Source organism: Ornithorhynchus anatinus, chromosome 21, assembly GCF_004115215.2.
Source record: "Ornithorhynchus anatinus isolate Pmale09 chromosome 21, mOrnAna1.pri.v4, whole genome shotgun sequence".
Classification (NCBI taxonomy): domain Eukaryota; kingdom Metazoa; phylum Chordata; class Mammalia; order Monotremata; family Ornithorhynchidae; genus Ornithorhynchus; species Ornithorhynchus anatinus.
Genome location: NC_041748.1, coordinates 805,575 through 825,924, shown reverse-complemented (window position 1 = coordinate 825,924; position 20,350 = coordinate 805,575). Strand labels below are relative to the sequence as shown.

The following is a 20,350-nucleotide window of genomic DNA, read 5'->3' as shown; positions in this document are numbered from 1 at the left end:
CCGCGCCCGTGGCTTGTCCGCTCCCACCGCTTCCGCACGGCGTCTCGATCCGCTGACCGCCCGACTCCGGCCCCCCGCCCCCGTCCGGTCCCACCGAGCTTCGCTGCCGCCCGCTTGGCTCTGTGTGCGGGGTCCCCCGGGGGCGAAGGCCGCCGGCCTCCCGGCCCCCCGCCCCCCCCACGCACACCCCGCCTCGTCTCCCCCAGTGGACCGCATCGTCGGCCTGGACCAGGTGACCGGCATGACGGAGACGGCCTTCGGCTCGGCCTACAAGACGAAGAAGGGCATGTTTCGGACGGTCGGGCAGCTGTACAAGGAGTCCCTGACCAAGCTGATGGCCACGCTCCGGAACACCAACCCCAACTTCGTCCGCTGCATCATCCCCAACCACGAGAAGAGGGTGGGTCCCGGGCCGGGGCGGGGAGGACGGGGGCGCGTCCCCGCGGGTCGCGGCGGGGGGGAGCCGGCTGACCCCGCTCGGGTCCCGCCCTCAGGCCGGGAAGCTCGACCCTCACCTGGTCCTGGATCAGCTGCGCTGCAACGGGGTCCTGGAAGGAATCCGTATCTGCCGGCAAGGATTTCCCAACCGGATCGTGTTCCAGGAGTTCAGGCAGAGGTACGGGCGGGCGGGGACGGGCGCGGACGGGAGGCGGTCGCCTCTTCTTCCCGGCAGCCCGGCAAGGACCAGCCGGCGGAAGCGGGGCCGAGCCGGACCGTCTCTGGGTCGTTGGTTCGTTCGATCGTGCTTCCCGTGTGCGGAACGCTGTACTGGGCGCTCGGGAGACAACGAGGCAACGAGGAAGGGGGCCCGCTACCTTGGTGGGCGAGGGTGGGTGAGAGAAGCAGCCCGGCCTAGTGGACGGAACCCCGGTGCGGGAGTCGCGGGGACCTGGGTTCTAGTCCCGGCTCCGCCACCCGTCTGCTTGGGAGCCTCGGGTGAGTTACTTCACTTCTCCGGGCCTCAGTCCCCTCTTCCGGAAGATGGGGATGAAGACCCGTGAGCCCCGTGTGGGATGGGGACCGTGTCCAGCCCCTACTGTCTCGTCTCTGCCCCGGCGCTTAGTAAGGTGGCGGGCACAGAGTAAGTGCTTAACAGATACCAGCATCGTCATTATTACCGAGAGTCTGATTCCCAGGGCAGGGTGGATCTCGGCCTTCGGGGCCCCGCTGACCCTCGGGGCTTGGCGAGACCACGTTGAGCGGGGCTGCCCCCCCCCCCCCCAGCCCGTGGCCCATAGCGGCGCGGTCACCCCGCGACGGGCGGCTTTCCCTCTCCTCTATCCGTCCTGGGGCTCGCCCGGGGCTCCGTCCCGGGGCTCCCGGCCCCCCTCCGGGGCAGGGGGACGTCGGGGGTCTCGTCGGTAATGGCCCCCGAGCAGCGCACGGTACCCCCGGAGGCGAGGAGGGGGCCCCCCGAGGGCCCCGGCCCGTCCCAGCTCCGTGCCCGCCCCGGAGTTCGCGGGTTGGACCAGAGGAGAGGGCGGCGGGATCTCGACCGGGGGTCCCCGGCCGTCCCGTCCGGCCGCGGGAGGGACGGAGGAGGGCTTGGGGGCATCCCGGGAGCCTGCGTTCCCCGCCCGGCGCGGGTGACGTCCGGGGCGGGCACGCCGACGCGCCGGGAGAGACTCACGGGGCCCCCGGATATTTCGGGTGGCCTGGCGGTCGGAGCCCGGGCCTAGGCGTCGGGAGGACCTGGGTTCTCATCCCGGCTCTGCCACGTGTCCGCTCTGTGACCCGGGGCGAGTGACTTCGCTTCCCTAACTCGGTCACCTCGTCTGTAAGATGGGGATTGAGAGGGTGAGCCCCAGGCGAGTCCAACCCGATGAACCCGTCACTACCCCGGTGCTGAGAACAGTGCTTGGCGCCTAGTCAACGCTCATCAGGCACCATTGTTGTTATTGTCGTCATCACAGATACGAGATCCTGACTCCCAATGCGATTCCGAAAGGCTTCATGGACGGCAAGCAGGCCTGTGAGCGCATGGTGGGTCTTCCCTCCCCCCGGGGCCCCCGCCGTTTCCGGGCCCACCCGACCCCGTCGCCCCCGAGCGCCCCGGCCCACCCGCGCCCGGCTCGTCTCTTTTAGATCCGGGCCCTGGAGCTCGACCCCAACCTCTACAGGATCGGACAGAGTAAGATCTTCTTCCGAGCCGGAGTCCTGGCCCACCTCGAGGAGGAGCGGGATCTCAAGATCACGGACATCATCATCTTCTTCCAGGCCGTGTGCCGGGGATACCTGGCCCGGAAGTAAGCGGGGGGTTGGGGGACGGGGGGGAGGGGGGTCCCCCGGGCTCACCCCAGCCAAAGCCCCGTCCCCCGGGGGCGCTCATCTCACCCGGGCAACCGTCCGAACATTTGGGATGAAAGAAGCGGTCAGAACACCTCAGCTCCCCGCAGGGTGGCGAGAACGGTCACCGCTGTCCGTGCCCGGTCACGGGGGGAGAGTCGGGGATGGACGGGGGGAGTCGGGGGTGGGGGGGGCGGTCCGTTTGGGGACCCCGGGGGAGAGTCAGGATGGCGGATGGTCTCTCTGGGGTCGCCGGGGGAGAGTCGGGGGGCTGGGATGGTCCAAGCTGGGTCCGTGTCGGTGGGAGAGTGAGGGAGATTAAGGGTCCGTCGACTGTGGGCCGGTCACTTGGCTTCTCTGTGCCTCGGTTCCCTCCCCCGTAAAATGGGGATTGACCGGGAGCCTCACGTGGGACCACCCGATGACCCCGGATCCCCCCCGGCGTTTAGAACGGCGCTCGGCACGTAGTAAGCGCTCAACAGATGCCAACATTATCATTATTCCTCTCACGAGGGCGGATGTTCCGTAGGGAACCGGGAGAGCGTCTCTCCAAGCGGAGTTCTGGGCTGGGGGGCGTCCCAAGAGCTGACTCAATTCTCCGTGCCTCAGTCCCCTCATCTGTAAAATGGGGATGAAGACCGCGGACCCCACGGGGGACAACCCGATCACCTTGTATCCCCCCCCCCCCCCCCCGCCAACGCTCAGTGCTTGGCACACAGTAAGCGTTTAACGAACGCCACCGTCACGAAGAGGAATGCTGACGGTCATCGTTATCGCCGCAGGCCGGGCACCGTACCGACTGCCGGGACGGATCCGAGATAGCCGGCTCAGACGCCATCCCTTCCCCACGTGGGCTCGCGCCGCCGCCAGGGGGAGGGAGAAGGGGCGTCTCGGCCCCGTTTTACAGATGAGGAAACCGAGGCGGGGAGAAGCGGGAACGAGTCGCCCGGGGACCCCCGGCGGGGAAGGGCCCGGGACCCGGGCCGTCGGCCTCCCGGGCCCGAGCCCCGCGGGCCGGTCCCGGCTGCCGCCTCCCCCGGCGAGGGCGGCCGTCGGCAACCGGGGCGCCCGAGGAGGCCTCGTCCCGGCCACCCGGCCGACGGGGCCTCCCGCCTGTCCGTCCCCAGGGCCTTTGCCAAGAAGCAGCAGCAGCTGAGCGCCCTGAAGGTGTTGCAGAGGAACTGCGCGGCCTACCTCAAGCTCCGTCACTGGCAGTGGTGGCGGGTGTTCACCAAGGTGAGCCGGAGCCGCCCCGTCCCGGCGTCGGGCGGGGGGGGGGGGGACGGGACGACGGGACCGGCCGCCTCGGGCCCCTCCGAGCCGCCCGCCTCCTCTCCCCGTCGCAGGTGAAGCCTCTGCTCCAGGTGACTCGTCAGGAGGAGGAGCTGCAGGCCAAAGACGAGGAGCTGTTGAAGGTGAAGGAGAAACAGACCAAGGTGGAAGGGGAACTCGAAGAGATGGAGAGGAAACACCAGCAGGTCGGTAGGCCCCGGACGCCGGCGGGCGGTCGCGGGCGGTCGGCCGCCGGTTTGGCGGGCGCCGAGCTAGGCACGCGGGAGGGTCCGCCGAAGCGAGACCCCCCCCATCCCCGCCTTCCGGCGTACGGTCCGGTTCGACCCGTGGTGGAACCCGGGGAGAGGTCGAGCCGCCTGCCGGGCGGCGCCGAGCGGGACCCCCGAGACGTTAATCATCGGCGGAGCTCCCCCGGGGCGCGGAGCGCTGTGCCGAGCGCTCGGGAGAGCCCGTCGGGTGCTGGGAGATGTAAGTGGGAGCGGACCCCTCCTCCCGGCGTCGGAGGGCCGAAAACGACGGTCGCGGCGCCGCCAGAGCCCGAGTCCCCACGTGGGGATCGCGGAGGGAGAGCGGGGATCGAATCCCCTTTTGCATCACGTTGGTGTTTGTTAAGCGCTTGCCGTGTGCAGAGCACCGTTCTAAGCGCCGGGGGAGACACGGGCTCATCAGGTCGTCCCTCGGGAGGCTCACAGTTAATCCCCATTTTACAGACGAGGTCACTGAGGCACAGAGAAGTGAAGTGACTTAATAATAATAATGTTGGTATCTGTTAAGCGCTCACTATGTGCCGAGCACCGTTCTAAGCGCTGGGGTAGACATAGGGGAATCAGGTCGTCCCCCGTGGGGCTCACGGTCTTCATCCCCATTTTACAGATGAGGGAACTGAGGCCCAGAGAAGTGAAGTGACTCGCCCACAGTCACACAGACAAGTGGCAGAGCTGGGATTCGAACTCATGAGCCCTGACTCCAAAGCCCGTGCTCTTTCCACTGAGCCACGCTGCTTCTCTGTTGCCCACGGTCACACAGCCGCCAAGTGGCAGAGCAGATGAGGGAACCGAGGCTCGGAGGAGTTAAGCGACCGGCCCGGAGTCGCAGCAGGAAAATGGGGGAGCCGGGATTAGAACCCCGGTCCTTGGGATTCCCGGGCCCCGGCCGCTCTCCCCCGGACCACACCGCTTCTCACGGAAAGAGGCGGACGCTTCGGGGTCCCAGGAGGCGAGGCCTTGCTGCCGTTCTCAGCTGCGGGGACCCCGGAGCGAGCCACGGGACGCGCGAGTGTCAGCTCGCTGTGGGCGGGGAGCGTGTCTACCGACTCCGTTGTCTCGTACCCTACCAAGGGCTTAGTGGAGTGCCCTGCACACAGTCGGCGCTCGGGAAATCCGTCGAAAGCGCTTACCGTGTGCTCGGTCCTGAACGGAGATACACGGATTGGCCGCGGGCCCCGGCCCGCTGGGGGGCTCACGCTCTATCCCAGTCCCGGTTTACTGCTCAGGAGAACGCAGCTCGGGGGTGAGGTGACTGGGCCGAGGTCACGCGGGGGACCCGTCCCCGGGTTTCCGGACGCGCGGTCCCCGCCCTTTCCGCCGGGCCGCGCCGCCGAACGAGCGTCCGGCCTACACGTCCGGCCCCCGTTGCTGTCCGCCGTCCACGCGCCCCACACGCGCCGGGCAGGGCGGGGGCGGTTGAGCCGACCGGTCATCTCTCCGGGACCACCCGTCGGCGCCCGGGTCTGACGGCTGGCCGGCGGCCTTGTGGGATACGGCCCCCTCGCCGGCATTCCCCCCCGGAGACTAGGATTCTCGGCCCTCGATCCCCTCGCCCCCTCCGACCTCACCTCGCCCCTCTCCTCCTCCCCGTCCCCCCGTCTCGTCTCTCTCGCCGCCGACCCCTCGCCCCCGTCCCGCCTCCGGCCCCGAGGCGCCCTCCCGCCTCAGACCCCGCAGACCGTCGCTCTCCCCCCACCCTTCAAAGCCTTATCGGAGGCTCATCTCTTCCAGGAGGCCTTCCCTGACTGCACCCTCCTCTCCTCTTGTCCCTCTCCCTTCTGCATCACCCTGATTCGCTCCGTCCGTTCGGTCCCCGTCCCAGCCCCGCACCCCATGCGTCCGTATCGGTCATTTACTTATTTCTATTAACGTACGTCTCTTGGGTCGTACTCTCCCCGGTGCTTAGTGCAGTTCTCCGCACACGGTCAGCGCTCGGTAGATACGACTGACTGACTGTCTGTCTGATCGCGGCCCCGGCCCCAGGCTGCACGGGCTGGCCTCGGGCTTAATCGGCACCCTGGGCCTCGGTTTCCCCGTCGGTAAAAAGGGAGTAAGACCCCCCGCCCTCCCTCCCCCGGGGACCCAAGGGCGCACGCTTCGGGGACTGGGTCCCATCCGCCGATCAAGTAACCGCCCCAGTTCCACACCCGTCGCCCCGACCCGACGTCGGCAGAACGGGAGCCGGTCCCGGGAGCCGGTGGGTCCGGGCCCCCTTCCGGGTTCCCGCCAGATGCCCCCCGGCTCCGGGAACGGGACCGACAGCCTCCCTCCGCCCTCAGCTCCTGGAAGAGAAGAACATCCTGGCCGAACAGCTGCAAGCGGAGACGGAGCTCTTCGCCGAAGCCGAGGAGATGCGAGCCCGCCTGGCCGCCAAGAAACAGGAACTGGAAGAGATCCTGCACGACCTGGAGTCCAGGGTGGAGGAGGAGGAGGAGAGGAACCAGGTCCTCCAGAACGACAAGAGGAAGATGCAGGGACACATCCAGGTCCGGCGGCCGCGGCCCCCGAGGGCGGGAGCGGGCGGGGAAGGGGGCTCCCCGAGGGCGGGACGAGAGGACCGGCCCGGAAGCGACGACCGAGGGCTATCCGGGCGCCCCGGGTGGCCGTCGGATGGGCGGGACCGGAGGTGGGGGAGGACTGGATCGCGGCGGGGTGGATTTCGGGGGGCTCTGATGCGTTGCCCCGAGAGAGCGGGGACGAGAAAAGTCCCGCGCGGGGCTGATCGGGAGCTCCGTAGAACACGCCGTAGGGCTTGGCTCCCTGGCGAGCGAACCGGAATGAGAGAGCGCCCACGTGGCGCGCCCCGCGACTTAGCCGGCGTCCCACTCGGAGGACGGGCACCTCCTCCGGCGTCCGAGGGGCCGGGCGGGGCGCGATGGGGGAGGGAGCCCGGCCGGGTCAAGGCAGCGTGCTCGCTCGGGGCTGAGCACCGGAGGCCGGGCTCCCCTCCGGGTCGAGCGTTCCTAGAGGAAGCCCCAACGGGGGTCGGGCGACTGGGTCAACCTGGGACTTCGCCGTCGGGAAACGATCCCGTCTGCCGGGCCGCGGGGTCGGGGAGATGAGGGAGAGACCCGAGGGGCTTCCTCTCTCCCCCCCACCGCCCCCAGGACCTGGAAGAACAGCTGGATGAGGAAGAGGGCGTGAGGCAGAAGCTGCAGCTGGAGAAGGTGACGGCCGAGGCCAAGATCAAGAAGATGGAGGAGGAAATCCTCCTGTTGGAGGACCAGAATTCCAAATTCGTCAAAGTAAGCCACCGCCGGGTTCCGCGGTCAGGGGCGCGGCCTTCCCGGGGTCTCCGGCGCCCCCGGACGGACCCGCGGGCCGGGCGGTGGGGGGGAAGATACCACCCGCCGCCCGCCGTCCCCGAGGCCTGGGGACCGTGGGCCGCCGTGCGGGCCGTCGCACGGGGGGGCACGGCGTCGGCCCAACTCTCCCCTCCGCCCTCCCGGTCCCAAGACGTCTTCCGTTTTCAGGAAAAGAAACTCATGGAAGATCGCATTTCTGAGTGTTCCTCCCAGCTGGCCGAAGAGGAGGAGAAATCCAAGAATCTGGCCAAACTCCGCAATAAGCAGGAGGTGATGATCACGGACCTGGAAGGTGGGTGTCCGGAGGCGGGGGACGCCCCTCCGGCCGGTCTCCCCGGAGACGGGGGAGAGGACCGTCGCGTCCGTTCGGCGCTCACCGTGGGCCAAGCGCTGCGGCCGGAAGCGGCCCGGGCCCGACGGTCAGAGGAGGAGGGCGCTCGTCCCGGCTCCGCCCTTTGTCCGCCGTGGGACCTCGGGCGAGCCTCAGTTCCCTCGCTCCTCTGGGCCTCAGTTCCCTCACCCGTGAAATGCGCCTGCGAGCCCCGTGTGGGACGGGGACCGCTTCCCACCCGAGTGGCTTCTATCTGCCATTCGTTCATTCATTCAGTAGTATTTCCCGAGCGCTTACTAGGTGCAGAGCACTGTACCGAGCGCTCGGAACGAACAAGTCGGCAACAGAGAGAGACGGTCCCCGCCGTCGGACGGGCTCACGGTCCGATGGGGGGAGACGGGCAGACGGGAACGATGGCGATAGATAGAGTCGAGGGGAAGAGCGTCTCGTAAATACAATGGCGACTAAATAGAATCTAGGCGATGTAGATTTCATTAACAAAATAAACAGGGTAATGAAAATATATACAGTTGAGCAGGAATGTTGGTATTTGTTAAGCGCTCACTATGTGCAGAGCACCGTTGTAAGCGCTGGGGTAGACACAGGGGAATCAGGTGGTCCCACGTGGGGCTCACGGTCTTGATCCCCATTTTACAGAGGAGGTCACTGAGGCACAGAGAAGTGAAGTGACTCGCCCGCAGTCACGCAGTTGACAAGCGGCAGAGCGGGGATTCGAACTCATGACCTCTGACTCCAAAGCCCGGGCTCTCTCCACTGAGCCGTGCCGCTGCTTCTTACCAGAGGGCTTAAAGTGGTGCCTGGCACATAGTAAGCGCCTAAACAGATACCGTTATTAAAAAGAAAAGGGGGGGGGGGGGGCAAATTAGTCGGTGGTATGTGAGCGCTCACTGCGTGCAGAGCACCGTGCCGAACGCTTGGGAGAGTTCAGTACAGCGGAATTGTTGCCTGCCCACGGTGGGGCTTGCAGTCTTAGAGATCGGAGTGGATGCAGTCCCTCGGTCTCCGGGCGGCTCACGGTCTAGGTAGGAGGGAGAGCGGGTTCGGACTCCCCGATTTCCGGCGGAGGAAATCGAGGCACGGAAGAGTGGAGCGACGTGCTCGGTGTCACGTAGGAGGCGGGGAAGGGATAGCGATCGTGCCGATGGTCACGGCGTTTACCCGGTCGTCAACTAAGCGCTAGTGTGGGTAGAAGTTAATCAGGTCGGCCGCGGCCCCGCTCCCGAAGGAGGAAGGAGAAACGGGGATCCGGGTCCCCGGTGTAGAGACGAGGAGGACGGAGGCCCGGCGGGGCGACCCGCCCGAGGTCACGCGGCAGACGACGGAGAGGCGACGCGGCCTAACGGAGCGCGGACCTGGGAGTTCCGGTCCCGGCTCCGCCGCTGCCCTGCCGGACGACCTCGGGCGGGTGACCTGGCTTCTCCGTGCCTCAGTTTCCTCGACGTAAAATGGGGATCGCGTACCCGTTCTCCTTCCTTCTCCTACTCGGACCCCCGTGCGGGACGGGGACTAGGTCCGACCTAGTTGACTCGTCACCACCCCGGCGTTTAGAAAGACGTTTGACGCAGAGTAAGCGCTTTTAACGGATACCGTTTGGGGGGGGGGCGCGGAATTAGAACCCAGGTCCTCTGACTCGCAGCAGTAATTGTGGCGTTTAAATGCCCTCTACGGGCCAAGCGCTCTGCCGAGCGCCGGGGTGGATACGGGCAAGCGGGGTTGGGCCCAGTCCCTTCCCCGGGTGGGGCGCCCCGTCGTGCAGCCGAGGGAACCGGGGCCCGGAGACGCGACCCGTCCGAGGTCACGTGGCGAACCCGCCCTCCGTCCGCCGTCTCCGCCGCCTGCGCGGCGCCCGGGGGCGGGGAGGGCGTCTGGAAGCGGGGCCGCGGCACCCGGCGGGGGCACGTGGGGGGCTGACGCCCGCCCCTCGCTTCGTAGAGCGCCTGAAGAAGGAGGAGAAGACCCGCCAGGAGCTGGAGAAGGCCAAGAGGAAGCTCGACGGCGAGACCACGGACCTTCAGGACCAGATGGCCGAGCTGCAGGCCCAGCTGGAGGAGCTCAAGGTCCAGCTGGCCAAGAAGGAGGAGGAGCTGCAGGCGTCGCTGGCCAGGTGGGGCCTCCGGGGTGGGGGGGACCCGGCGACGCGTCCCGTTCGGCACGCCGGCGTTCGTCGAGCGCTCGGGAGGGGACCTTCAATAGTATTTATTGAGCGCTTACTCTGTGCAGAGCACTGTACTAAGCGCTCGGGATGAACAAGTCGGCAACAGATAGAGACGGTCCCTGCCGTTTGACGGGCTTAGACCTTGCCACGCAGACACGCCCACGACGGGCCGACGGTCTACGGGTCGGCCGTATTCCCGTCGGTCGTACTTACCGAGCGCCTACGTGGCTCGGGGCAAAGAGCCCGGGCTTTGGAGTCGGAGGTCGTGGGTTCGGATGCCGGCTCTGCCCCTCGCCAGCCGTGTGACCGTGGGCGGGTCGCTTCGCTTCTCTGGGCCTCAGTGACCTCATCTGGAAAATGGGGATGAAGACCGGGAGCCCCACGGGGGACGACCCGATTCCCCCGTGTCTACCCCGGCGCTTGGAACGGCGCCCTGCACGTAGTGAGCGCTTAACGGATACCAACATTATTGTTATTACTGTGTGCGGAGCGCCGGACCGAGCGCCCGGGGGAGGACAATATAATAACAGACAGACAATTCCCCGCCTAAAACCAACTGGCGGCGGCCTAGAGAGATCAGTGGAATCAATCGGTCGTATTCCTCGAGCGCTTACTAGGTGCCGAGCACGGTACCGAGCGCCTGGGAGAGTCCAGCCCGACAGAATGATAATAGTGGTGGCATCTGTTAAGCGCTCAGCCCCGGCGAAGCAATGTTCTAAGCGCTGCAGGGATACGAGGGGATCGGGTTGTCCCGCGTGGGGCTCACGGTTTTAATCCCCATTTTCCAGATGAGGTCACCGAGGCCCGGTGAAGTGACCTGCCCGAAGTCACACAGCCGGCAAGCGGCGGAGCCGGGAGTCGAACCCGCGACCTCCGACTCCCAAGCCCGGGCTCTTGCCGCCGAGCCGCGCCGCTTCCCGCACGAGCGGACACGGTCCCCGCCGCTTCCGGTCTGGAGGCGGGGACGCGTTGTTGGTCGGAATAAATGTCATTTCCAGTACGGAATTGAAAAGATAGGGACGTAGACGCCGTGGGCCCGGGGGGACGACGACAGAGGTTCGTCGTCCAGAGTCACCGACGGAAGCGCTTTATTGAGCGCTCGCTGGGGGCGGGGTGCCCCGCTTTACGCCGGGGAGGGTCCGGGAGAGCTGATGGAAACCGTCGATCGGTCGGTGGTATTTGCATCCATCGATCGGTGGTATCTACTCGGTCCCGGGGGCCTCCAAGAGTCCGGCAGAGCCAGTAGAAGCGATGGACCGATCGGTGGTACCTATCGAGCGCTTGCGGGGCGCGGAGCGCCTGGCGGGGTCTGGGAGACGCATCTGCGGTACTATCTGAGCGCTCACCGTCCGCGGGGGACTGTGCTAAGTGTTTGCAAGAGCCCGGCAGATCCCCTCGATCGCTCAGCGTCGTCCGCCGCGCGCCTCTTGGGCGCGTGGCACTGAACAGGCGAGAGAGGCCCGAAGAGCCGGTCGATACTGGTCGATCGGTGGTATTTACTGAGCGCTTACTGCGGGCGGGGCACCGTACTGAACGCTCGGGAGAGTCCAGCGGGGACGACCGTGCGAGCTCGTCGCGGACAGGGAGTGCGTCTCGTATAGCGTTCCCGTCTCCCGAGCACTTAGTAGAGTCCTCCGCCCCCGGGAGGCGCTCAATAAATAGGACCGGCGGTTCGCCCGGTGCTTTTTATCGAGCGCTTCCTGCGTCCCGGGCGCGGTACTAAGTGCCCCCGCCCTCGGGGCCCGTGTCCAACCCGGCATCTGTCTCGGCGCTCGGGAGAACGCTTGCCGCGTAGGAAGCGCTTAGCGGGTGTCGTTATTCCGGAAGCGCCTAGCACGGCGAGCGCTCGATCAGCGGGACGGGACGGAGGAGCGGAGCTGGCCATCCGGGCGCGGCGGACGGCCCCGGGGCCCGGGGGGGGGGCTTCGTCTAAGGGCCGCGCCGGGTCCCCGCGCCGGCCCTCGGGCACGTCCCCCGGCGGAGGGCCCCGGCGGGCCGCGCCTCTGACACCCCGGGGTCCGGCAGGGGGGACGACGAGTTCCTGCACAAAAACAACGCCCTGAAGGCCGTGCGCGAGCTGCAGGCCCAGATGGCCGAGCTGCAGGAGGACCTGGAGGCCGAGAAGGCCGCGCGCAACAAGGCCGACAAGCAGAAGCGCGACCTGAGCGAGGAGCTGGAGGCGCTCAAGACGGAGCTGGAGGACACGCTGGACACCACCGCCGCCCAGCAGGAGCTCAGGCGAGACCTCCCCCCTGGGGACCGGGCCCCGGCGGGCGGACGCGTCCCGGGGTGGGCTTGGAGCGCGCCCGTGGGTCCGGCCCGCGGGCCCTGACCGGAGCCCCCGCCCTCGCCCGCAGGAGCAAGCGGGAGCAGGAGGTGGCGGAGCTGAAGAAGGCCATGGAGGAGGAGACGAAGAACCACGAGGCCCAGATCCAGGACATCCGGCAGAGGCACGCCAGCGTGCTGGAGGAGCTCTCGGAGCAGCTCGAGCAGGCCAAGCGGGTGAGCGCCGGGGCCCCGGCCCCGGGGCGGGCGGGCGGGCGGGCGGGCCGCCGGGGCCCCCGCTCACGCCGGCCCTCGCCTTCCCGCCCGCCCCCCAGTTCAAGATCAACCTGGAGAAGAACAAGCAGGGCCTGGAGACGGACAACAAGGAGCTGGCCTGCGAGGTCAAGGTCCTGCAGCAGGTCAGAGCCGAGTCGGAGCACAAGAGGAAGAAACTGGACGCTCAGGTCCAGGAGCTGCACGCCAAGGTCATGGACGGGGACAGGGCCCGCACCCAGTTGGCCGAGAAAGCCGACAAGCTGCAGGTGAGACGGGGCGAGCGTCCGAGCCCGGGAGGGCACGGCGATCCCCGCCCCCGGGGTGGGGGGGGGGCGCCGGTTCGTCGGGAACGCGGACCGTGCGCCGAGCGCCCGGGGGAGCGCGAGGGGCTTCCGGTCGCCCCGACGGCCGAGCGGGCGGCCGACGCGACGGGAGTCGGGGTCGTCGGCCGGGTTCCCCCGTCGGCCCCCCGGGGCCGGTTGTGCCGGGCGGGCCCGGGGAACTGAGGGGGCCGGGCCGGGCCTCCCCCGCAGAACGAGCTGGACAACGTCTCGAGCCTCCTGGAAGAAGCGGAGAAGAAGGGAATCAAATTCGCCAAGGACGCGGCGGGCCTCGAGTCCCAGCTTCAGGACACCCAGGTGCGTGCGGGCGCCGGGGACGGAGGGGTCGGGTCGGCGGGTGGGGACGGCGGGGGATCCTCCCGGGACGGGCGCCTCCGCCGGGCGGGCGACGCCGTCGGCTCGGCCGGGCGCGGCCCGGCGGGTAGAGCCCGGGAGTCGGAAAAGTAACCATCGTGATGGCGGCGGTGTTGGTGAAGCGCTTGCTATGTGCGGAGCGCCGTCCTACGGGAGGCTCACCGTCTTCGTCCCCGGCCCGGGTCCTCCTCCTGGCTCCGCCCCGGGTCTGCCTGGGCGACCCCGGGCGAGTCGCTCGACTTGTCAGTCCCCCGGGCTGCGGAACGGGGGTAGGGACCCCCGGGCCCCGACCGACACCGGCGAAAGGGAACGGACGCCCGCGGGAGTCCCGGGCGGGATCCCAGAGCCACCGGCTAACGCCGAGGCTCGAGCGGGGCCGGGGGAGGAGCGCCGGAAGCCAGCGGAGCCCCGGTCGGGAAGCGAGCCGGGACCCGGCGCCGCTCGGTTCTCCCCCTCCCGCCCCCAGGGCCTCCTGCAAGAGGAAACCAGGCAGAAGCTGCACCTGAGCAGCAGGATGCGGCAGCTGGAGGAAGAGAAGAGCCACCTCCAGGAGCAGCAGGAGGAGGAGGAAGAGGCCCGGAAGAACCTGGAAAAGCAAGTGTTGCTCCTGCAGGCCCAGGTGGGTCGCCCCCGGGAAGCGGAGCGCGCGGGCGGCGGCGGGCCGGGCGTGGATCTCCCCCGTCGGGGCGGCCCGCCGGGGCCCCTGACGGGCGCCGCCCGCCCTCCAGCTCGGCGACGCCAGGAAGAAGGTGGACGAGGACGTGGGGACCATCGAGGGGCTGGAGGAGACGAGGAAGAAGCTGCTGAAGGACGGGGAGGCCCTGAGCCAGCGCCTGGAGGAGAAGGCCGCGGCCTACGACAAGCTGGACAAGACCAAGACCCGCCTGCAGCAGGAGCTGGACGACCTGCTGGTCGACCTGGACCACCAGCGCCAGATCGTCTCCAACCTGGAGAAGAAGCAGAAGAAGTTCGACCAGGTGAGGCGGCGGGCCGGGGGGGGCCGCCCGGCGGCGGGCCGGGGGCGGCGGGGAGGCGACGGCCCCCCGACCCCCGCCGCCCCGGCCCGCTCCCGCAGCTCCTGGCCGAGGAGAAGAACACGTCGGCTCGCTACGCGGAGGAGTGCGACCGGGCCGAGGCGGAGGCCAGGGAGAAGGAGACCAAGGCCCTGTCCCTGGCCCGGGCCCTGGAAGAGGCCCTGGAGGCCCGCGAGGAGGCCGAGAGACAGAACAAGCAGCTGCGCACGGATATGGAGGACCTGATGAACTCCAAAGACGACGTGGGCAAGAACGTGAGTCCCTCGCGCCCGGGGCGTGCGGACGGCGACGGGGCGACGCGGGGGGTTCGGCGAAGGCCCGGGGAGACGGAAGAGCCCCCTCGGCGCGGACCGGGGCTCCCGGGCCGCCGGCCCGGCGTCCCCTCCCCCGTCCCCCGGCGGCTCCCCCCGAGGGCTGACCCCGCGGCCGTCCGGGTCTCGGGGGGGCCGCCCCAGGTCCACGAGCTGGAGAAGTCCAAGAGGGCGCTGGAGCAGCAGGCGGAGGAGATGCGGACGCAGCTGGAGGAGCTGGAAGACGAGCTGCAGGCCACGGAGGACGCCAAGCTGCGCCTGGAAGTCAACATGCAGGCCACGCGCGCCCAGTTCGAGCGGGACCTGCAGGCCAGGGACGAGCAGAACGAGGAGAAGAAGCGGCTCTTGGTGAAGCAGGTGGGGCCCGGGGGGCGGCGCGGCGCCGGGGGCCCGGGGGCGGGGGTTCGCGGGCCTGGGGGTTCGGGGGAACGTCCGCCCCGCTCCCTCCTCAGGTGCGGGAGCTGGAGGCGGAGCTGGAGGACGAGCGGAAGCAGAGGGCGCTGGCCGTGGCCTCCAAGAAGAAAACGGAGATGGACCTGAAGGATCTGGAGGCCCAGATCGAGGCGGCCAACAAGGCGCGGGAAGAGGCCGTCAAGCAACTGCGCAAGCTGCAGGTGAGGGGGACCGGGCCCTCCCCGGCTAGGCCGCCCGGCACACGCTAGGCGCTCGGCGGACCCCGGGGTCGTCGTCCTCCTCCCCGGGCCTCGGTCTCCTCCCCCCCCCCCCCCGCCCCGGGGTCTAGCGCGGTGCCGGGCGCCCGGCCGCCGGCCCCGAACCCGGGGCGGGACGGCGGGACGGCGGGGGGCGGGTGGGGGGACCGACCGGGCGGAGGGGCGGCCGGGGAAGCGGGCCCCCGGGCCCGACGGTCGGAGCAAGGGGGTCGCTCCAGCCCGCCGTGCCCGTCCCCCACCCCCGCCGCCCCAGGCCCAGATGAAGGACTGCCAGCGCGAGCTGGAAGAGGCCCGGGCCTCTCGAGACGAGATCTTCGCCCAGTCCAAGGAGAACGAGAAGAAGCTGAAGACGCTGGAGGCGGAGATTCTCCAGCTCCAAGAGGTAGGCGCCCGTCCCCCGGGGAGGCGCGGGCCGCCCCGGCCCCGCCCGTCCGCCCCCGCGGCCTCCTCGCTGCCCCGAGAGTCCCGCCGCCTCCCCCTCCTGGGTCTTCTCCCCGTCTCCCGGGGCGGCCCCCTCCGCCGCCGGCTCGAACCCACCCCCCGTCCCCCGTCCGTCCGTCGGTGCCGTTCCCCGAGCGGAGCCTCCGGCGGAGCACCGACGACCGCGGCGGTGCTCCCCCCGGCCCCGTCCTCCTCCGCCGGTCCTTCCCGCCGTCCCCCACCCCCCGGGGGTCCCGGGGGCCGCGGAGGGGCGCGGGTCTGACGCGGGCGTCGGCAGGAACTGGCGTCGTCGGAGCGGGCGCGCCGCCACGCCGAGCAGGAGAGAGACGAGCTGGCCGACGAGATCGCCAACGGCGCTTCCGGCAAGTGAGTGGCGGCCTAGGGGGCGGCGGGGAGGGCGCCCGGGGCCCCGGCGACCCCCCCCCCCCCCCCCCGAGCCCGGCCTCGGGGGTCGGCGGTCGTGGGTTCGAATCCCCGCTCCGCCTCCCGTCTCCGGGTGACCCGGGGCCGGCCGCTTCACTTGGCCGGGCCTCGCTTCCCGAGGACGGGGGGAGCGAGACCCCCGAGGCCCACGCGGGACGGGGAGCGCGGCCGACGCGGTCGGCCCGCGTCCCGCTCCCCCCGCCCCGGCACTTGAACGGCGCTCGGCGCGTAGCGGGCGCTCGACCGGCGCCCCCGTGCCCCGGGGGCGGCGCGCGCCTCGGTTTCCCCGCGCGTCCAGCGGGCGGAGCCTCCCGCCTCGCGTGGCCCCTGAGGAGCGAGAGCAGCGGGGCACTGGGAGGTGATCTGTCCACCGGTCGCCGTCGGTCATCTCACTGATGACGACGACGACGAAGGTACCCGTTAAGCGTACGCTGTGGGCCGAGCACCGTTCTAAGCGCCGGGCTGCACGCACGGTTTTCAGGCTGCCCCACGTGGGGCTCACGGGTCGTCATCCCCCTTTCCCGGAGGAGGTCACCGAGGCCGCGGGGGGCTAACGGAGAAGCCGCGCGGCTCAGTGGGAAGAGCCCGGGCTTCGGAGTCCGAGGTCGTGGGTTCGGATCCCGGCTCTGCCACTCGTCAGCCGTGTGACTCCGGGCGAGTCGCTTCGCTTCTCTGTGCCACAGTCACCTCATCTGGAAAAGGGGGATTAACCGCGAGCCTCACGTGGGACGACCCGATGACCCCGTATCGCCCCCAGGGCTTAGAACGGCGCTCGGGACGTAGCGAGCGCTTAACCGATGCCGACGTTACTATCACCGTTGAGAGTAATCGTCATTCTCGAGAAGCAGCGTGGCTCAGTGGAAAGAGCCAGGGCTTGGGAGTCGGAGGTCGTGGGTTCTAATCCCGGCTCCGCCACCTGGCAGCTGGGGGACCGCGGGCGAGTCGATTCTCGGCGCCTCGGTTGCCCTCGTCCGTAAGATGGGGGTGAAGACTGAGCGCCCCACGCGGGCCCACCCGATGACCCCGTGTCTCCCCCAGCGCTTAGAACGGCGCTCCGCACGTAGGAAGCGCTTATCGGATACCGGCACCATCACGGCCCTGGTATCCTTCGAGCACCCATTCCGCGCCGAGCCCCGTCGTAAGCACCGGGGCAGCCGAACCGCGAGCCAGGGCGGACCCAGTCCCCCTCCCGCCCGGGGCAGACGGTCCACCTAGGAGGGGGCCGGATGGCAGCCCCGTTTCAGGGCCCGGGGGGAGCGAGGCCCGGAGGGGTCGAGCGACCCGGCCGGGGTCAGGCCCTCGCGGGACGTCCCGCGGCCCCGTCGCCTTCTCTCCGGGAGCCTTCCTGGGCGGTTGAGAGGGGACGGACGGTCGCCGGGGCCGGTCCGCCGGGGCTCGCGTTCGGGGGGCGGGGGGGGGGGGGGCGGAGGCGGGGTCCCCCCGCCCCCGCGGCCGGGCTCAGACGGCCCCGCCCGCCCCAGGTCCGCGCTGCTGGACGAGAAGCGCCGCCTGGAGGCCCGCATCGTCCAGCTGGAGGAGGAGCTGGAGGAGGAGCAGAGCAACGCCGAGCTGCTCAACGACCGCTTCCGCAAGGCGGCCCTGCAGGTGAGGGGGGCCGGCCCGGCGCGCGGAGGGGCCGGCGCCGCGTCCCCCGACGGCCGCCGACGCCCGTGTCCCCCCCGTCCCCCCCCCCCAGGTGGACACGCTGAACGCGGAGCTGGCCGGGGAGCGGAGCGCGGCGCACAAGAGCGAGAACGCGCGGCAGCAGCTGGAGCGGCAGAACAAGGAGCTGAAGGCCAAGCTGCAGGAGCTGGAGGGGGCCGTCAAGTCCAAGTTCAAGGCCGCCATCGCCGCCCTGGAAGCCAAGATCGGCCAGCTGGAGGAGCAGCTCGAGCAGGAAGCCAAGTGAGACACCCCCCCCCACCGTGGCGTCCCGGGTTCCGATCCCGGCCTCGGCGCCCCCGCGGGGGAAACGGGGATCGGGACGGCGAACCCCGCGGGGGGGACGGGGACCGTGTCCGACCCCGTCGGGGAAACGGCGCGGCGGCCGGAGCCGCGGCCTGGGAGTCGGGAGGTCACGGGTCCTGATCCCGGCTCCGCCGCCCGTCCGCTGGGTGACCCCGCGCGGGTCCGCTCGCTTCTCGGGGCCTCAGTCCCCTCTTCTGGAGAACGGGGGCGAAGGCCGGGAGCCCCGCGGGGGGACGGCCCGCCTCCCCCGGCGCTCAGATGGGTGCCCGGCACACAGTAGGCGCCTAACGGATCCCCTCGTAATTATCGTCGGCACACGTCGAGAAGCAGCGTGGCTCAGTGGAAGGAGCCCGGGCTTGGGAGCCGGAGGCGATGGGTTCGAATCGCGGCTCCGCCGCTCGTCAGCCGGGTGACTCGGGGCGAGTCGCTTCGCTTCTCTGGGCCTCGGTTCCCTCATCTGGGAAATGGGGATGAAGACGGCGAGCCCCACGTGGGACGACCCGATCATCCTCTATCTCCCCCGGCGCTTAGAACGGCGCTCCGCGCAGAGCAGCGCTTAACGGATACCAACGTGATCATCCTCGTTATTATTGCGACATCCGCCCCGGCGCTCAGTCGGGTGCCCGGGATGTACTAGGCACCCGAGTGCCGTCATCGCCGTGGCCCCGGCCCGACCGGCCCGGCAGCGCCCCCCGGTCGGCGACGGGCCACCGGGTCGCCCCGCCGGTTGCGGGCCCCGGGGGCGGAGCACGGGGCGAGCGGCCCGGCCCCCGGGCCGGACGGCGGGGGGGGGGGGGGGCCGCGTCGGACCCGGCGTCCGCCCCGGGACCCGGGCCCGGCCCGCGGAGGGGGAGGCGGGCCCCGACGGGGACGACGGCGTGCGTCTGTCCGCTGCAGGGAGCGGGCGGCCGCCAACAAGCTGGTGCGCCGGACGGAGAAGAAGCTGAAGGAGGTCTTCATGCAGGTGGAGGACGAGAGGCGGCACGCGGACCAGTACAAGGAGCAGGTCGGGCGCTCGAAACCGCCCTCCGACCGGCCCCCGTCGGGGGGGGGGGAGGTCGGGGAGAGGGACCCGGACCCGCCGGACCCGGTCGAGCCCCGTCCTCCCTCCCCCCGGCCAGATGGAGAAGGCCAACGCCCGCATGAAGCAGCTGAAGCGGCAGCTGGAGGAGGCGGAGGAGGAGGCCACGCGGGCCAACGCGTCCCGGCGGAAGCTCCAGCGGGAACTGGACGACGCCACCGAGGCCAACGAGGGGCTGAGCCGGGAGGTCGGCACCCTCAAGAACCGCCTGCGGTAAGGACGGCCGGGGGCCGGGGGGGCCGGGGGGGCCGGGGGGGCCGGGGGGGCCGGGGCCGACGGGTTCCACGGGGGCCGGCGGGCCTGTGTTGCAGGAGGGGCGGCCCCGTCGGCTTCTCCTCCGGCCGGTCCGGCCGGCGCCAGCTGCACCTGGAGGGGGCCTCGCTGGACCTGTCGGACGACGACACGGAGAGCAAGGCCAGCGACGGCCACGACGCCCAGCCCGGCCAGGCCGACTAGGGGCCGCCGGGCGTCCCCCCCGGCCCCCCGGCCCCCCGCCCCTCCCGTCCCCCCGCCCCGGGGCGGGCCGGGCCGCCTTCTCGCTTCCAGTGTAGGTACAATCGCTTTTTTGATATCCGTCTAGCGTCCGCAGAGCGCCCGTCCGCCCGCCCTTCCCCCGGTAGTCGTCGGAAAGCCATTTTGTACGGCCCCCGCCCGCGGGCCCGTTTTTGTACGACGTCTGGCCTCCCCTCTCCCGACCACCCCCCGCCCCGGTGCATGTCTCCTGCCGTGCGGACCCTCCCTCCCCCCGCCTCCCCGCCCGGTCTCCCCGCGCCCCCGCGGGCGGGCCGGCCCCGACGGCGCCCCCCTCTCTCTCTCTCTCTCTCTCTCTCTCTCCCCCTCCCTCTCTCTCGGTCTCTCCTCCCGATCGCGATCCGCACCCCCCTCCCGGTGCGCAAACTGTGAAATCGGCTTTTGGAGTCGGGCGGGGGCCGGCGGACCCCCGGCCCCGGGGGACTGAGGCTTCTCGGCGGGGGGGGCGCCCCCGCCCCCCACCCCCCGCGGGGCTCATCGGGGCGGGCCGGACGGTCCGGGGGGAGGGGGGCGGGCGGACGGGCGACACTACGGGAAGTGCCTTAGACACTACGACGGTACCGAGACGGCGTCGACGGGATGGGGCCGCGCGGGCCCCACGGGATCGCGGGCGGCCGGTCGGCGACGGGGGATCGCTGTTAGACCCCCCTCCCCGCGGGGAGGACGCGGCCCGGGGGGGGAGGCCGGGGCTCCCCTCCCGCCCGCCCCCCGATTCCGCCGCGGGACCCGTCCCCTCGCCCTCCCCCCCCCTCCCCGAACCACCGTCCCCGGGGGCCTTCCTCGTCTCCGTCCCGCCCCCCCCCCCCCCCACGCCCACCCCTCTCCCTCCCCGTATTTCTAGACGACGATTTTTGTAAGACAATAAATTTATTCACTCTAGAGGTGCCCGCTTGCTCGGTTTTCCTCCGGGGCCCGGCCGCCGCCCGGGGCCGGGGCGCCGAATAAACCCAAACGCTCACGACGACCGGACGCCGCCTTCTCCTCTTCTGTCGCTCGC

At 70.4% G+C, this 20,350-nt stretch overlaps 1 protein-coding gene across 4 annotated transcripts in view; it reads left to right on the top strand.

Annotated features, from left to right (window-relative positions):
- Positions 1–19,304, top strand: part of MYH10 (myosin heavy chain 10) — a 73,874-nt gene extending 54,570 nt beyond the window's left edge. For all 4 annotated transcript variants that reach the window (XM_029048792.1, XM_029048790.2, XM_029048791.1 and 1 more), the window contains 26 exons: positions 207–400; positions 495–616; positions 1,914–1,983; positions 2,086–2,246; positions 3,414–3,522; positions 3,633–3,764; positions 6,125–6,331; positions 6,953–7,090; positions 7,319–7,442; positions 9,435–9,606; positions 11,683–11,895; positions 12,015–12,159; positions 12,258–12,464; positions 12,732–12,836; positions 13,360–13,512; positions 13,622–13,870; positions 13,969–14,181; positions 14,383–14,595; positions 14,691–14,852; positions 15,163–15,291; positions 15,628–15,716; positions 17,255–17,378; positions 17,470–17,678; positions 18,639–18,747; positions 18,863–19,035; positions 19,134–19,304. In XM_029048792.1, the coding sequence (XP_028904625.1) occupies positions 207–400; positions 495–616; positions 1,914–1,983; positions 2,086–2,246; positions 3,414–3,522; positions 3,633–3,764; positions 6,125–6,331; positions 6,953–7,090; positions 7,319–7,442; positions 9,435–9,606; positions 11,683–11,895; positions 12,015–12,159; positions 12,258–12,464; positions 12,732–12,836; positions 13,360–13,512; positions 13,622–13,870; positions 13,969–14,181; positions 14,383–14,595; positions 14,691–14,852; positions 15,163–15,291; positions 15,628–15,716; positions 17,255–17,378; positions 17,470–17,678; positions 18,639–18,747; positions 18,863–19,035; positions 19,134–19,278 (4,067 nt within the window). In that variant the 3' untranslated portion in view covers positions 19,279–19,304. The remainder of the gene's footprint in view (positions 1–206; positions 401–494; positions 617–1,913; positions 1,984–2,085; positions 2,247–3,413; positions 3,523–3,632; positions 3,765–6,124; positions 6,332–6,952; positions 7,091–7,318; positions 7,443–9,434; positions 9,607–11,682; positions 11,896–12,014; positions 12,160–12,257; positions 12,465–12,731; positions 12,837–13,359; positions 13,513–13,621; positions 13,871–13,968; positions 14,182–14,382; positions 14,596–14,690; positions 14,853–15,162; positions 15,292–15,627; positions 15,717–17,254; positions 17,379–17,469; positions 17,679–18,638; positions 18,748–18,862; positions 19,036–19,133) is intronic.
- Positions 19,305–20,350: the final 1,046 nt, after the last annotated feature.